This window comes from Anser anser (genome assembly GCF_964211835.1).
Source record: "Anser anser genome assembly, chromosome: 8".
Lineage (NCBI taxonomy): Eukaryota > Metazoa > Chordata > Aves > Anseriformes > Anatidae > Anser > Anser anser.
In genome coordinates this window covers 565391-583805 of record NC_139728.1, presented here as the reverse complement: position 1 = coordinate 583805, position 18415 = coordinate 565391, and the positions used below count along the sequence as shown (strand labels likewise).

The following is an 18415-nucleotide window of genomic DNA, read 5'->3' as shown; positions in this document are numbered from 1 at the left end:
AGGACTCAGTTGCAAAATTAACAGCTCAGTTTGCACAGTGGTTGAAGTTAAAATATGTTTAAAACTAAGTTTAGGGCAGCTGATAAAGGTGTTGTATTACTCACAATGCCATACTTGCATTATCCGTTCAGAACTGCCTATATTACAGAGTAACTGTACAATTTACTCTACTATGACATTACTTCCAATAAGCAAAGCTGTATGCAGCAATTATAGAAGGAGAGAAAATATGACATTAAAAAAGAACTCTGCTGAATATATATCTTTTCAAGAAACATAAATTTAAGACAGTTCTGTCTCTAATAGGGCTGGGCACTTTTTCTGATCTGCTTGATCAGCACATAGTTGTGGCACGAAGTTCAATAGGACATGAACTCCACTGACCAAGTAAGCTCCCCAAAGAGTCAGCACGATAAAAATGTCTTCCAAAATCAGGCATGCTATCTTTCAGAGGGATGAAAAAGAAGCTGCAACAGAAATCTTTTGTTTACTCATACAAAAGGCAAAAATGGAGTGGCAGAGGAAAGTACTTTCCCTAGTACCCTTCTTTTAATTCATAAACCACAAGTACATTTGGAATATAAAGTTCCCAAGGGCAACTAAATAAGAAGCTCCAAAACCCGCTAGCGACACGCAAAGGTCCAGGACACAGCGTGTGCTAAGGCTCCACTCCTGCTGATGAGACCAAGGACCAGAACCATAAAGGGGAACTAATTACCCTGGATTCACCCCAGACAGTTTGCACTGGGTATAGTACTTCCAAATATCCCATTCAAGAGGCTATCCACAAGAAATACTAGAGTGGAAAAAGACTGCAGCTGTTACGTATGTTGCACTGAAATACAGACAGACGGTCACTTTCTTGTACACCAGTGCTAGCAACACAGCGCTTTTTTGTATGGGGAGAAACACCTCTTTCAAATTGTTTAGGTTTCTTCTTCTTCTCTTTTCTCCCTTACAAATGAAGAAGATATTTCATTAATTTTCATGTTGGCACTATTAACATCCCAATGAGCAACCCTGCAAATCCCTCAAAATACCATTCTATATATATATTTCCCAAGTAATACTGCAACACGCTAGGAGGAAGTAAAGTAACACTGATCTCCTGCACAACATGCTAAATAAGCAGATTGAGTTTGCTTAGGAAGTGCTGATAAGTAAGAACTGCTTAACAGAAAACATATTTGAGTTCACACGTACCCAAATGACAATCTAAAATTATAAAGAGAATAAAAGGGAAGAATGACATTTATTTATTTATTTATTTATTTTTACCATGTTCAAAAAACTTGCCTTTTCTCTATCTCATACAGAAATATGACTCTACAGATTGTGACCGAGAGTAGGGACAAAGACTGGGACAAAATTCAAATGCTTTTATAAAAAGAAAGGCTTTTTGGATTTTTGATCCTGCAAACTCTGTTTCAGAATGGGAAATAATTATATTTCTAGCTCAATGAGGAATGACTTTTCTCAACTGGAACCTATTTTCTATCATCAGACTTGCCAAATAAAGCATCATCCAGCTGATCTGTATGTGGTTTCTGTAGGAAAAAGCCTATCTATAAGTGTACTTTTTACAGTCACTCTGCAAATCTGATTCATATCCGATATGTGTTAGTACATTTCAGACATTCAGATGAGAACACAGTAGAGATATCACAAACATCTGAATTCCTCTTAAAATAATGCAGAAATGTCAGTGTTGAGCAATAGACATACTCTTGGTGTGCAAAGAAATAAAAAAACGTACTTGAACCCAAGATTCTCCAGTTCCTGAACTGTTATCTCCAAGAGAGTAAACCTCTAGAGTACATCTCCACATGACACATTTATCTAAAGTGGCTGCACACATATAACGATGGCTTTTGTTTTGTGATCATGTTCATTTTGAGTTTGTTTAAATACTACAGCCCAATGCATATACACTAATCCCAGAACATTCTGAAATGTTTCAAAGCTTTTAGCAGGAGGAACCTCTTGCATAGGCTTTGTAGATGAAGCTGACCACAGTTCACTGGAACCAGCCAGCTCAGATAAGTAAGATGAAAGCAGACATTTCCTGAAAATATCTTGAAAGCTTTCCATTAGACTGTACCAGGGGTATACACTAAAAACAGCAAGTGCCCATGCTTGTATAGCAACCAATCTTCCCACTGCTTTCTCCATTCTTTCTTGACTACTGTATGTGTACCTATTATCTGCTTCAATTTGTTATCTTGCAAAGTTCTTTTGGGGAAAAAAGATATAATTTCTGTATTCTAGTTCACATTTCAAAGTCATTACTATAACATAAAATTCTGCTTAACATACTAAATATTACAACAGGAAGACACAGGAATCTACTACTGCCAACTGGCAAATAAATAAGAAATTTTTTCTACAGATCATTTTTAAGGAGTTACCCACTCCATGGTAGGTATGAATGCAATTATTTGAATGTAACTCTCCGGCTGTTGAAGTATACTCTAGAAAAGTCGATACAGCATTGCTGAAAGTGCTGGTCACAAAGACAGTAGTGCCTCAAGCTACATTTTCAACAGAGGCTCAGACTGGCTGTTCATATTTTATACCATAGTTTGATTGAATAAATCCAGCTGTTCACTAGAAAGAAGAAATGCACCACTGTTGGGATCTCCATCATTTTATAAATTTTAGAAAGATAGTCACACTGTCTAGTTTCAGGTACTTTCCTTTAGAACAATTAATTGAATGCCCAGATTTTTTTACTAGTCAATAGACTTAAGGGTGTGTAAGTACTTAGAATAATTTTTGAAGACCAGCAGACTCTAAAGGGAGCCCAGGTCTTATTTAAGCACCAAAATTAGGTGTTGTTACTATCCTACACATGGTATCCTACAAAGATTGAATCCACACGCACTTAATGAAAAGAGGATAGCACTATCATAACATAATACGAAGTATTAAGCAGTGATGACACTTTAAGTCGATACCATTGTAATGATAATAGTGATTCTGCCCAGTAGCATACCTCAAAAAGTGTCAGGGCACTCTGAAATTGCACTGTGAAGTTGAGTACGCTGTATGAGTCCTCAGCTGTATATGAGAAGGAAGTGGTGAGCCACAATATCAATGCACAAAACGGGGTGCAAGTGCAACAGTTGCTACTTGAAACAAAACAACTCTGCCCCCTTCCAAACAAGCAAAAATACTTGAGGTCTTCGTAGTTTCTCTTGATGTATACCCTGAAATCCCATGCTCACTCTGCCTTTTTTTGGTCTGTGTTCTCAAACATCCTGCACCACAGGGTATGTGTAATATGGTCTTTTGTCCTGATGGAAAGAAGTAGTATTACCTTATTTCAGGGTCTTGCTTATTTACTCCACTGTTTAGCGTTAGGAGTAAAATGGCCATCCTGTGTCTGGGACTAGATGAAGACGTGAACACATGTCCTGCAAAGGTTCTCCTCATCAGCTACAGAAGCTAGTAAAAAGGCATTCTGACTCAGGCCCCATATAACTCCTCAATCTAAGTGACATTACATCTGCTGCAACATGCATCATCATTCAGTGTAGTGACGGGGAGGCTGCAGAGGATTTAACAGATTATAATCCTTTTTTGTGAGCACCATCAGTAAGATAGGGTTGATTCCCTAGCAGACTATAGGAGGTGACAAAGGCCCACAATCTGAAGATCTGTTTGTGAGGATCTTGGCCAGGTTTCTGGAAAAAGTACTCAGTAGCTTTTCTCCTAACACGTCTATCTTCCACTATATCCTCAAGTTTGATTATCATTTCCAAGTCATGAAGCATGTTGCATCCTTTCCGGAAAGGTCAAAACTGGACATTTAATCTTCATAGAGAAACCTAACACTCATTCTACACCGTCTACATTTTTCCCACAGTCTCTCCTAAGAGGAGGCCAGGAGAAGTTGTTTGAAATCTGAAGATTATATGACCTTGCAAGAATCTTAGAGTGAGTTGAAATCAAATGCAGTTTTATTTGTGATTTAACTAGAATAGTATTAGAAATTTAACTAGAATAGTATTAGAGGTAAAATCCACTCTACTTTGGGATCGAATACAACCTATTTGTTTAGGGGTGGGCCCTTAGAAAGCCAAGGTAAAACAAGACTTGGTTCTCTGCTTCTACTACCAAGACTGCCTGCTACTTGTAGAACATTTTAAAACAACTGTAAAACAATCATTAGGTATGTAAACATTTAGAGCTCATCATCTGCAGCAGAGACCAGCAACATATTTTAACTTCTTAGCAAAAGAATCACAATTTCCTTAAATGTACGAAACTACTTGAAAAATTCGTAAGATCTGTTTCACAAATTACCAATTCAACCATAAGAATATATAGTAAAAATGACAAAAGATTTGTTCTTATAGTTGATAAAATATTTATGCCAAGGCATTCAAGTAAAGTTACTTTCTGTGTTCTGATTTAATGAATCATTTGAGCAGTATCTGGCTGGGTGACACAGATGTAAGGCTCGCTGAAGCCTACTCTAATGCCTACTAGTACAGCCTTCCTTGGGACAGTAAAGCCAGAACAATGTGTCAGACTGCAGTAATATCAAAGAAAGTAAGTGCAGTACTGGGGACGCTGTGAGGTTGGCCCACAACACTTCTTGACCTCTGAATGTCTGTAAGTACTTCTGTGTCCTACTGGCTCCAGTGACCCAGGAAACCCAGCAGCAGCAGCACGGTAATAAACAGTCTCTGAAATAAGATTTCTGCAATCTTGTAATTCAAGCTGAAAGACATACAAGGCTTGCTTGATGGTTTAACCCTACTGAAAGGCAGGGCCTGACACTATGTGAAACCACCAGTGATTTCTTAAAAGGTGAGCTAATGTTAAATGTTTAATATGAATGTCTGAGATAACTGTTTTATACACCGCAGAGTTTATATCTTTAACCTCAGAGAGGTACATTAATTTGGAAAATAGAAATTAAGGAACGTATTTGAAGCATATGACTACAGCTTTTATAATTCATGCCTGAGCATACAAGTTTACTGAAATACACTATAATAAAAACAAACTTCCAGTTAGTAAAACCCTTGGAAAGCATGTAGAACAAAGCTGAGGAGGACTTTAGGCACTTCAGTATCATAATCTTAAGCATAAAACTAATCCACATAAAATAAAATACTGTGTCCCAACGTTGCTTTCAGGAAGTCAGAGCTGCTTAAAAAGCTTTCCCTTGCCAAACAAATTTGCTAGATTATTCAAATAAACACAAGTAGAAGCACGCCATATCTTTATGGAAGTAATTTGACTTTAATTGTGAAAGTAAAATCTCTTAAGAAATTAGAAGTAAAATGGGAAACTATAACAATTATGCTGCATCCAAATAACGCGTGTCATTATATCCTACTGTCAGACAAGGGAAGAAAGTCTGGCATTACTGAATAGAAGAAAGTGAAGTACCCTCTTCCTTCCTCCCACCATTCTTCTTTAAAAATACATACATACATACATACATATATATATATATATATACATATATATATATTTAAATAACATTAAGCTTGTCCACTGTTAACTTGTTGTTCCAGATAATTCATTTCATTTGCATAAAAGAATATTTCTGTTGATTCCCCCAGTCAATTACAAGAAATATTTTCTCTCTTTTATCTGAAAATTAAATCTCATCTTAATAGGCCAGTTAAGACAGCTGTGTGTAAGAATATTTGACATTAAAGGGTACTTACACAGATAACAGAACGATAGCAATTAGAGTCCATTCAGGCATTTTGTGAATAATGTTTCTGTTCGTTAACCTGTAATAATTTAAAAAAAATAAAAAAATCAGCACATTTCAAAGTGAAAGTAAACAGATTTTAATTGCTGAATTAGAAGTCTACCATTAAAAGACTTAGTATGCAGAGTTACGATGTGGAAATTACAGCTCTGTCTGAGCAAGTCACCAACTTTCAGGAATCTGTTTCTTCATATCCTGTAACAAAGGATTTATACAAGTCCCAATATCTGTCTTTGTTCCACATGAAAGCTGGATGGGGAAGACTGAACAGAAGCTAATTCTTTGAATTCACAATCTTGGCTGCTGTGAGGGCTCAACTGTCCCTGACACCCAAAGGGACGTTCTCAGGAACCACACATACACTTTCTGCGAAGATGGGCCTTCCTACACTGTTTCCCCTGTTAGTTTCAGATCCAGATTTGCTGTAAAAGCTAATGTTGCAGAAATAGACTGGATTTTAAGATACTGGGGGACAGTACTCTGATGATCCTTGTTATTAAAATGAAAATCTAGAATTCTAACTTATGCAATGGGAGCCAGGGCAGATAAAAGAGCAAGAAAAGGTGTGAATCAAGAACCACACAGCTGCTCAACAACAAGACCACTACATTTTATACCCACTGACTCACATGGTATAATTCCATAGTAAGACATTTTCTTTAACTCAAATGTTAATTTGACTTAAAACAATGCGTCAATTGTTACAGCTGCATTTAGGCATGTGTTTAGGATGAGCAATTTATGGAAAAGTCACAGCTCAAAAAGAAGCTGTGGCTATGTAGGCATCCAAAAAAAGCTAGCAGCATTAATTTTATTCAGACAGGTGCCGCCATATAGCAGAAATACTAATGGGTAAGTGCCTCAATATGTTTGCTTCCTTCTTGCTCTCCGCTTCCCCTCTCTGTAGACTTGCATAAATTCAGACACAGGAAGAAGCTACCCTGTTATTAACACAGGTCTACAGGCACTGGTGAAGCTGGGAGACAGTTAAAAGGTCTGGGAGTAAACCACTTTCCTAAAAATTGGTATTTCACCTGCTCCATCAGGGGCTGTTTACCAGTGTTCATTACGAGAGGGGACACAGTGAGGGTTGAGAACATCGCCCACTGCAGAGGTAGGAGAATAGGTTTCTATAACATGTTCAAGGTTCAGTTTAGGAGAAGAGACATTGTTTTAGACATTTCAAAGGAAGACATGATTCCTTGAAGTTTTAAATGCACTGTGGCAGCTGGCAGAAATACATGATTTAGAAGTCACATATGGAAAACTATGTGGCAGCATTAGCTGTAAAAGTTGGCAGCCTAGCCATAGGGGCTTTATCACCAGATCCCTTACCAGCTCTGACAATTTTATCACAATATTACTAACTAAACATCATTATGGTAGCAAGACAGATGCTCATGACACAGCTTATGTTAGCTCCCAAAATAATAATAATAATAATAAAAAAATCAAATGTTAACTGTGCCTCTATTTCCTTACTAGGACATGGCTGCATTCAGAGTGTAGGCACATCCCTTCTCCTGGTGGTGTATGATAAATTCAGCTTCAGGAGCAGACCAGAATGCTACTGTGCTCAAGGGATCCCAAAGCACAGCAATGACCATGCAGATCATTTAGACATTTAGGTTTCTAGACTAGGAACTTAAGTCTTTTTTTTTTTTTCCTTCTTACTCCAAACACAAGTTATAAAATGAAATACCTCACAACAAATTCAATTCCACGGTATTCTTCCCTCAGTAAGATTTTTTAAATTATTTTTAATCTCTTTGGGAAAATATGCAGTTACCAAAAAAAACCAAACCCAACACCTTCAAAGGTGGAAAAACAGACGTGCTCATACTTGCCATTGTTAAAATTCAACTTTTATTTTCTATTTTTTGAAAAATTCTAGCCAGTTATATTCAAAATAATCATTAAAAATAGTTATGAAGGTGTTTTAAAGGATTGTTTTCCTTTTTTCAGAAATATATTCAAAAACATATTTTTAAGAATAGTAATGAACAAAGCAATATTATCCTGTTTTCCTCCTCAAATCTCCAAGTTTTCCAACCAAAGTAAGATTTTGAAGCAATGATTACTCAAATAGTACCTTAACTGCCCTAGTTTTGTTAAATGATGAAAGGAAAAGCAGTGTATTATACTACATGTATAGGAATTATCATGTCAAACTAGAACCAATAATTTTGGTAAATATAGATGATTTTTGCTATTAAAAGATGCATGTCTACCAATTACTATTTGAAATAGCTAATGGCAGTAGCTGGCAACAAAGCTGTTTCATTTTTCTGGTTATAGAAAAAGAAACAAAACAAAGGCTGAAGGTCTTGACTCAATATTGATGACAGTGATAAACACTACCAAGAAATGCCTGATGGAATCATCTTGACAGGCAATTCATATGTAACATTCCAGTTAATCTGCTATGATAAGACACAATGGAAGAGACAGATCCAAATCACCGGGGAAAACTCTGTCAAATAGAGAAAGCAGCTTTATTTCAATGCTCTACAAGGAGTTATTATTGATTAGAGCACAGGAAGGTGTCATTCTTGTACACAAACTGAGAGATGCAGTTATTTGTGTCAATTAACTCTTATTCAATGTTAGTATTGATTGGCAAGGTCTCAACACTAGTCACTGCCATCAATATGCTATTTATGAAGGAGGTAGTCCTAAGACAGATAACCAGCAGCATGTGGCAGTACAGATCTGCTGATGTACCTGTCACTGGACTGGATGAAGTGAGGCTTCCACAACCTTTCATTACAACACCTGTCCTAAAGCTCTTGTGCAACTGAAAAAAAAAAAAAAAACAAAAAACCTCACACATTTTAGGCAGATCAGACTAAAGCTGGCAACCTACAGGTGTAAACCCTTAAATAATACAGAGCAGAGGAAGGGCAGTCACTTTCAAGAACATGCTGTGTGTCAACACCAAGGCCTCTGAAGAGTAAAGCTTTCAGAAAACAGGAAAGTGCAAGTCCTCTGTAAAAATGGTTCATTAATTCTTTGTCTTGCTTCTGTCCAAAATTGTTACTTCAGAACAATCCTTGAAAGACGGGAGAAAAAGGTCACTAGATTTCTGTCATACACATACTATGGAAATGTTAAAACACTACAAAAGTTTGGGTACATGATTTGGGATTTGCAGTGAAATATTTTCTGTTAGAGTTTGGCTAAATTTTCCCACACCTACCCAAAGAAAGAAAACAATATACAACTTTTCAGAAGAGAACATCTCCACTTTCTTAGGCTTTGTAGTAATGGATAGGTAAGCCAAGAGTCCTGGATGCTCCCAAATAGCTGTGTGGGTTGCTTAACTGGTAGTTTATGGGTGTTGTATTTTGCCCCTGCACAGCTTGTGGGAGGAAGATGCACTATAGCTGGACTTAACTGCTTCCCTCATCCATTAGGCAATAGGACCCACAAAGCAGTTCTAATGCTGTATGAAGAAGCTCAGACTGAGCAGATGAATCAAAGTGGCACAAATTGACAAATAAAGCACTAAAAAGTAAGATGCAGACAAATTCCCTTTCGAATCTCCTCCCAGTACCTGACTGGAGCCCAGCCTGCAAAGAAAGTCAACTCTAATACAGAAGCTTTGGGAGTACAGGGGAGTCCAAGGTTGAAGTAAGCAGTAAATGAAAAAGTAAACCCAAAAATGACACAAAAAGAGCACACAAGTCGGTCCTACTTCTTTTCCTTCGGTTGGCTTCCCATTCAATTTCTGTCAGCTGCTGATTTTGCTAGCAGAACTCCATTAGCAACGATGGCCTGATCTGTAACCAGTACTTGCTGTGGCAGCAAATTTAAGCACATCCATAAAAGCCCTATGCTAGAATTTGGACAGGTACTTCAGGAAACTTGAATTTATAGGAAGGAAACTCTCAGCAATGCAGGTGCTCAACACCTCAGCAGGATTACATTTTCTGAGACTTCTAGGAAACAATTTGATAACAGGAACACAGTCCAACAAGAAATGGCAGATAGACAAAAAGATTATTGTGCAGAGTAATTAACACCTCCCCTCCTCCCCCTGATCAGGTCCACAGCATCAGATATTACAAAAAAGATGAAAAAAAAAGCAACTGGTTAACATAAAATAATCTTTGCTAAATGTATTTTCTTTATAACCATTTATAAACTAATCCTGAGTATTCTTTCCTTTTCTAAACATTTGTTTATACAATCGAACTTTGTTGCAAGGTAAAGTTGTCAGCATCTTTGCAAACAAAGCAGCCTTTTCACTCACACATCTATATTCCTCGATGTAGGGATATGTTATTAATGTCAGTTCAAGAATCTGACCTCCTAGTTTGGCCATTTGCCTGTTCTGTAAGACAGACTTCATGGATGAGGATGTTCAAGTTGTAACTTTAGAGAAGCTCAGCTACCTATAATTTTTCAAAAGCTTGCACTAATATGGGCAAAGTTGTAATTTTACTAACCCAGGTTAGCACAGGCAAATATGAAAGAAACATAATCTATGCTTCAAGCTTCAGCTAGAAAAATTTAAACATAAAACCCAGCTCTCCTCTACCCCCTGAAGAAGAGCAGCATATTTCCATGCTGAAGTATAATTCAGTTTGATGATCATGAGCAAAAATGGCCTGCTATTTTAAGTTTAAATTTTCTTTAGAAGAAGCCCATTTAATTTTTATCTGCTGCTTTAGAAACAGCTCTACACTAATTACTCTGACTGATCAAGATTTAACACAAGTTAGCTCAAGTTTAACACAGGATAAATACTCTAGATGTGTTAACAAACACTGTTACATCCCATCCTATCTGGCTGTAATGGTGTGCTGCACTGGCACTTCAGCCATGGAAACCCATAATCTGCTGTGCTGAAGAGAAAAGGTCATCGACCGTCTGGTACTTCCACATTTCCACAGAAAACCCTGACTACAATGAAGTATTACTGAGTTGAAACTCAGAATCTAAAATTCCACTTAATAAAGGGTAATAAGCAAAAGCCTATTAGTGAATATAGACTAGATAACATACACTCATTATACATATTTTAAAAGCTAAAATACTGTCTTGTAAACAAGACAAAGCCTGTAATAGAAAATCATGAACACATCTTTAAGAAACAGCTGTCACTAGCATTGTGAGAGTTCATTGTCAATAACAAGCTCCATAAAATGAATTAAAATATTTACAACCATAAGATACAACAGAAATTCTATTTTTAATATACAACATTAAGCTTTAAAAAATAAAATAAATCATACATTCACAAACAATGCAAGTTAGCCTCAATTTCTATATAAATAGCTAATTTTGTCTTGATCTTTTAAGAAAATGCCCTTACACCCTCTGGAGAATTATTTGACATCTCAGTTTTCGTAACAAAAGCTTACAGGCGCTGAGGGACTCTGTTTGGGAAGAGCTCTAACCATTCTAAAATGTCTCCTGAGATCCCTCTAGTGTGTTTCCCAGCAGTGGTGATTGAATAAAATGTTGCCCAAAGGAGGCTGAACTGCACGTGTTCCTTTAAAAACCAATGGAGCTGAAAATTGTTGTTGCTTAGTTCACCACATGCTCTTTTACCCTTCTTCAGCTAAGCTCTACTACTGCCGTGTGTTTTATCTCCTTCCCTCTTCAGCAAGTTCTTCAGCCTGAAACATTTCTAACATGAAAAGCAAGGAACAGCACCAGCATTTGTCAGGGCTGCCTCCATAGTCATTAAGCATTTTAACCATATTAACAAAGAAAGTAACTTTTAAATTTCTAAACCCTACAAACAAATATCAGTCAAAAAAAAATCTCAGAATCCCTGCTAACACATTCAACTTAAAATCAGAGAGACCACTCATTAAGTAAATTTATATTTAAGTATAGAAATAGGGATTCAAACCTATGCCTTCTTCTAGACAGCTAGCTTTTTTTTTCCTGTTTTGTCAGCAGACTCTTCTGTATCACAAATGCAACAATCAGAAAGGGCTCAAAGGTTTTTATTACTTATTTCCTGTATTTTCATATTATTTTACTGTCAGCAACAATAACACTCCAATTATTTTGAGATGTACATAAAGGCACATACAAATTCTCGTGTAGTGCTCACAATTGTTGTCAGCCACCCTCCTCCCAAAAAGCAGAGTTTCTAAGCAATTTGTCTGGAATCTTCACAGCAAAAGAACCCCAAGAACTTGCTACCATTCCCTTCAACTTGCTCCTTAACAAAAGAGACTGAAAAATTAACTCATTCAGTGTTATCTGAAGGATCAGAAAGAGATCTGTGGAGAATTAAAAAATAGCAAATTATTGCTACATTAGCCAGGTCTCACACTTCCACTAAGAGATATTAACAATAACATTTTTGGATCAAAACCCAAATTAATTAGATTTGGTTCCATCCTGTAAATCCACATGTGTTTTTAAGTGCATATCTACGTTTTTAGAAGGCTATTTTGGCTTCAAGGCTCCTTTGCTATAAACTGCTTTTAAAACCTGATATCCAGGCCACATTATCTTTGAATAGCAAAAATAATTTGAAATATAAGTTCTGCTTTTGAGAACCTCCAGGTAACCTTCCTCCTTTTAATGTAAGCATACAAAAAGTAGACTGAAAAAGACCAGTTTTTTCCAGTTCTATCACTACTAAGCATTTAGACTGCAGAGCAAGAAAAATGTGCAAAGTTTTAAGATACAAAGACCTTATTCAAAGAAACAGTATATATACAGTATATAGATGCCGCTCCAGTATAACCAAAAATATCTTTCCCAGTTCCAATGTTGTTAAAATAAAATCACAATTAAATGACTGCAATTGCAAAATCAAGTTCAAACACTAGGAACTCTTAAATAAGAGATCGTGCACAGTATCACCAGAAAGGAAAAGGAAATGATTATCTTCCATAGTAAAAAAAAAAAAAATCCAACATATATAGAAATCTGTGTTTTTGTGGCGTTCTTCCAGATATCAGATAAATCATGAAGAATTAGGTGGAGTTGGGTCTCTGTTCACCAAAGCCTAGATGTCTTGTTGCAAATACCGCAAGAATGAGCTTTGGTAATTTCACATGTAAACATCATGCAGTTTACTGGGGGGGGGGGGGGGGGGGGAGAGTTCCAAGAGTGATAGCATACACAGAGTTAATAACTCTTGTTGCTCCTTTTTCTGACAATGCTGCAAGATGCAGGACATGATCCAGGTCTAAGATATAGGAGTTGTGGCCCAAACAAAGCCTAAAAATGTTCAAAGAAGTTACCACAATTCTGATTTCCCTCTTTTCTTTAGTCCCAGTGTTTCCAAATACCCTCTTCAGTGCTTCTAATTGTGGTGACGGAGCATACCCTAGGTCTGTTTCCCCTTGAAATGGGCAAGACGGCTCAAGCTGGGCCTTCTTCCCAGCTGTAGAAGTTAGTGGTTAACAATTATTACTCACGTTAAAACCAGTTAGCCCAGCTACAGGGAGCCAGAGCAAAAGAAAGTGACAGATCTCAGAAACTCACGCTTAATAGGAGGTGATGAGGTAGCAGAACCTTTAAAAGACTCACCACCGTCCTCCAGAGACCACTGGCCTAGTTTTTAAAAATCTGCAAATACTCCTGGTGACCCAGCCACTGTCAGGAGCAAGGAAGGGCTCGTTAGTCCACAGGGAACGTGGCATTACCTACATGAACACACAGCCAGAAAAGGGAAAAATCTGCAGGGGGATCCTCTCTGTGCCCAAATCACAGATCATTCAACAGGATGTTTAATTAATCAATCAAGAAGAATCTCTAATTAAAGACCAATACTTACTGGAAAGTTTTCACAAGATTTTTTAGCTCTGTGTAAACGTCTCCTAGAGTAATCTGAAGAGGGCCCAAAACTGCAGGTAATCTAGAAGGCAAAAGACACTGGTTAATATATGTTTTCCTCTGCTTTTTTTTTTTTCCCCTCAAGTTTTTAACTTCTTCTCTACCAGAACTCATTAAAGTAAATAGAAAAAGAAAAGGGTTATTTTTGTGCAATAGATCTGGCATGATGTTTATATTTCATATTTCTCTCAGTGGTGTTTGGGCAATACCTTCACTTTAAAACAGCTTGCTTGTATCAAGTTTAGTGTGAAAGTGAAGTAGAAATTAACTGTATTTTACATGCATACTCTATTAACTTCCATATCAGTTCTGATATGACATTCTTGTAAAAAAAAAAAAAAAAAGTTTTACGTTATGAGGATTACAATTCCAGGCCTCATAAATGCTTTCAATGTTTATATTTACGTGGTTGAAAAATAACAGTACAAAAGGAAAACTGCATGCCTAAATGAGGTTCACACAGAGAATCCATCTGCTAACTCTTATACTACATAAAGAGGATACAGCACTCCATTGTAAGCCTGATAACTAGAACCATGATGTTAGCAGGCAATCAGAAAATTTCAAACACAGATTGCCTCTCTACTTGACTGCATGTAAAACTTGATATAGCACACCACAAAACACACACGCTGTTTAACTAGGTCTCCATATCCACAAGTGCTGGAAATAACATGTACTATTCACATTTCAGAGGTGGATTTAAGATGAAACTTTTGCCTCTATTTACTTGTTTAATAGTTAATATCCTCTTGCATTTGAATATTTACATTTATATGTGCATGCAGTGTGTTGATATTGCTGGAAGAATCAAGATTTCTATTTGCTTCTATATCACTGCATGTTTTACAAGAACTCTGCTGTGCACGTTCATATTCCCACTGGCTTCATCTGAACATACCAGGAAATAAGTGCTTTACCACAATGAAAATTACATGTAGTACATATATAAATTACATACAATATACACAGCTATTTTAAAATAATTTATTATTTTATATATACATATTCTATATTTATATGTTCAGATACTGTTGATTTACAGTTCCTATTTTAGGTCCATCAGAATCTGTTTCTAAACAACTTGCAAGAAATTAGATAGTTTAGTTGTTTCCAGATATGTGAGAAGAAAGAGTCTGATAAATAAAGGGTGCTGTGGATTTTTTTTTTTTGAAGCACATTCTTATTTTAAGCTTCATGTGTTGCACCAACGTTTTGATTGAGAAAACACAGAAGTTTTCCTTGTAACAGCACAGCAACACGCCTTCTGCCAAGTGCTGAAGAGTGGGACCATGCTGTCCTGCCAGCCATGAATGTTGTCAACTAAAAGTTCTGGTGCATGCAGGAAGGGAGAAGTTTCTGTTAGAGAACACTTTAGCAGTGAGATTCTGACATCCACCTCAGCAGGCTGTGCAAACTGACATCTGCTGCTTTATCACAGATGACTTAGAAATGTCTTAGAAATAAGTTCTTTAGGGCAATAATGATTACAAATTATGAGTAATGCCACTCAGGAAAAGGCAAGAATGTCCTTGCACAGTGTGTTTATTACTTAAAATGATGATGAATGAGCACCAACTTCAATTTGATATTTACTGAAGTAAAGAATACTTACGCTTTTCTCAGTTTTTCAAGGACGATTCGCTTTCTAATCTGCATTTGTGCATTTGAATCAACAAGTGGGAACGTGAGATCTTGCTGTTCATCATCCTGTATTACAGCATTAAAACCTTTAACAATTATAACCTAATACTTAATTGCAGGCTATGCATCAAAATAGTTACAGATTATCAATAAATGTTTAAACATAGGAAAACTCATCTCTGAACGAAGAAAGAGAAAAAAACAATTAGTAATTTTTTAATAGACAGAATGCTGGTTGATTTGACCCCATATACAGTTTGCAGCTAACCTACTTTTCCTCTTTTCTTGCAAAGCAGTATGCTAGATACTTTAATTCAATGGTAAATTCCTTCAAAATTATATGTCTAAACTTTTTGCAAGAAGCAATGTAATAGTTTTATTTTACAGGAAGCAGCACTGTGAAAGTTATACCCTCTGATGCAAATATTTAAAAGCAAAAGCAATTTCAGATGCCATTACAAACTGTACAACCTACCTAGCACAGTTAGTACACTGTTTTACGGTACTGACAAGACCACCTTATTGCTAACAGCTGGCCTGCCTGACCTGGAAGGGTCATAGAGAAACCTCAGAGCACTCTATACTTCTTTAAGTCTACAACCCTCCAGACTCCGCGCCCCCCCCCCCCCCCCAAAAAAAAAAGAGTATAGGTTACAGCAACATATGTAAACAAATCAGCAGGCTCCAACTCAAAGAATTTTAACAACAGATAATGTCAGAGATCTAGTCTTACTAAAAAGAAAGAAATCCAATCCTTGTCATGAATTAAAGGCAAAAAATGTAGATATAAATTTTATCTCATGAATTAAAGGGGAAGAGAAAAATATCATGTTCTTCCTTCAGCCAAGGCCTACTCTGTCTTATGACAGATTTGTTTCTTCTACATAAACATTCCTTACCCGCCCTCCAAGGCATCAGTTTTAGAGAAAGCCTTCGCTATAAAGACTCTTAGAAGCCCTAGTCCTTCTTTCTCTTTAATCACCAGTTTTTCTTGCCAATAAACTGTTCTTACATTGATTCTTTAACAGCTTCACCTCACTGCAATTATGCAATGCAACAATTGTAGAGTCTTTATAAGATGTAGAGGTGCTGGAAAGGACAGGCCTTGGAAGTGATGACAGCAGTTGTAGTTAACCTTTCTGCTGAGATTACAACAGCTATAGCTCCTTGACCCATCCTCTTGCAAAAACTACACAGGGCTCAGATAGTTCTTAACTCCTCTCCCATTCCAACTTACCAGTACCTCCTCTGCTTGACTCAGTCCATGATCAAACTGTGCTTGAGCAAATGGAATAATCTTTCAGGCTTCACAAACTGAAAGGCTGCTGTCAGAACTGAATGTATTCCAAAGTCATTCTTTTTCAACCTAAAATATGTTTCCTCAACCTGATGGGATTGTTTTGAATCTAGTCAACCTTCCTTTTACTAGTTCACATTAATAGCTTGATGGTACCTTGGCCATATCCACTTACAGAGACAAAAAGCTTGTAATAACTGCTTGAAAGCAGGCTTTAAATAGCATGGACACTATCTCATGGGCACTTACTTTGTCTTTGCTTGGAAGTTCCTCTGTTTGTGCATGTGTCACTGCCTCTTCAGCCAAGATGCACTTCCCTTTATAGAACTCTTTTACTCGGAGTTCTAGGAATTCTGTTTCTTCTTTTAACTTTTTGTAACTAGGCACAGGCTTAGCTACTCCACCTGAGCCTGTATAAGGTAAGGAATAGTTCAAACTGTTTTCAGACTCCCCTGCTGCAACAGTGTCAAGATCATCAGCTGCATCTAAGTCATCCTCATCAAGTTCTTCACTTTCTTGGTTGGCAGATGATTTGCATTCTGATGAGCATAAAGAAGTGTAGTTTGGACCATAGAGAAATTTTAAAGTTTCCTCAGTTCTCCATTCAGTAAGTGTTTGCTTAAGGACTTCTAATAAACTGCCTTTGGCGGCCAAGGAATTAACTGGATCCTGCAGTTCAGTTTTTTTATATTGTTTTGAGTTAGCTAGTATTCTTGTAAGACGTTCTGCCCCCTTTTTGCTCACACCTAGAAAAACTATCTGTGATCCGCTATAGGTGTTTTCATAGTTTTCTGAAGCATTTGATGTTCCTGGAGTAGTATTTTTTGAAGGTGTTGCAGTTACGTTATTTTGAACAGAGCAAGCATGCATTTCATCCTGAACATCAAATTTACAATTAGATAGTTGTTCAGTGGCTTCTACCACATCCAAGTCTTCAGCTTTAGGGCTGGAATAGGCTTTCTGAGTATGTTTCTTTTTGAGGATGCTGTTTCTGTGCAATTGCTGTGCAAGATTAGCTGAACTTGACTGACTTCCTGGTAGAACAGAAGAAACAAATTCTTGTTCGGTATCACTACTGCTGTCACTGGCTGTGTCATGAGAAGTAGATTCACATGGATTTGAAGATAGCCTAGGATTTTCAATGTCAGAAGCTTTAATTGCTTCATCACGTAGTTTCACCTCTTCTCCAGACTCACCACTGTAAGAGAAAACACACGCCATCAATGAAATAAGAAATGGGTGTTACCTATAATAGCTTTTCTTTCTCATGTAAGATAAAGAAAACATTTTCCCTTATAGTAGAAGTGTACTTTTTTGCTCTATAAATAATTTATCTTCCAAAAGTCTTTAAATGCAAGGAGTTTTAGTGTTCTGGAATCAAGATAGCAAGTACAGACATCGTTTAGAGAAATAAATTCCCAGTTGCTCATTGGCAATTAGAATAGTAAGTTATTATTAAAGACAACAAAATGAGGTTAAACTTAGCATAATGAATTTTTAAAAAATTGCAATTCAAAATTAAGATCAGCATCTCAACATAGCTATGAACACAGTACTCTAAAATCAGTAGGCCAGCAGAGCTCTTTTAGTATATGTAAGTTTGCCATCTAATGGCCATGTGTTGCAAGAGAAAACAAACAAAGCCATAATTCACACAGCAAGGTACAGAGAGATGACAGAGTAGCATGATTTTAATCTACCAGATATTGATGTTTCAGAATAGGAAGTACAGAAGCTTTCATCACATATAATTGGTACCTTTTTTTTTAAAAGAATAGATGGTATAAAATATGCAAAGTACAAACAGTGTATTGGTTTCAGATTTCAACAGACTCAATTACAACATACAGGCCAAGAACAGCTGTACACTAAATCATACAGGTCAAACATGCCGGCTTAGAATCACAAAGATAAAAAAA

At 36.8% G+C, this 18415-nt stretch overlaps 2 protein-coding genes across 3 annotated transcripts in view; one reads left to right on the top strand and one right to left on the bottom strand.

The window, feature by feature from the left end:
* GLMN (glomulin, FKBP associated protein) overlaps window positions 1-18415 on the top strand; it is an 80626-nt gene that overhangs the window by 34746 nt on the left and 27465 nt on the right. The gene's annotated exons all lie outside the window — the stretch shown is intronic.
* RPAP2 (RNA polymerase II associated protein 2) overlaps window positions 1-18415 on the bottom strand; it is a 37157-nt gene that overhangs the window by 12557 nt on the left and 6185 nt on the right. For both annotated transcript variants that reach the window (XM_083847496.1, XM_083847497.1), the window contains 4 exons: window positions 16746-17694; window positions 15171-15265; window positions 13497-13577; window positions 5691-5759 (listed from right to left, as the gene is read on the bottom strand). In XM_083847496.1, coding sequence (XP_083703622.1) covers window positions 5691-5759; window positions 13497-13577; window positions 15171-15265; window positions 16746-17694 — 1194 coding nt within the window. The remainder of the gene's footprint in view (window positions 1-5690; window positions 5760-13496; window positions 13578-15170; window positions 15266-16745; window positions 17695-18415) is intronic.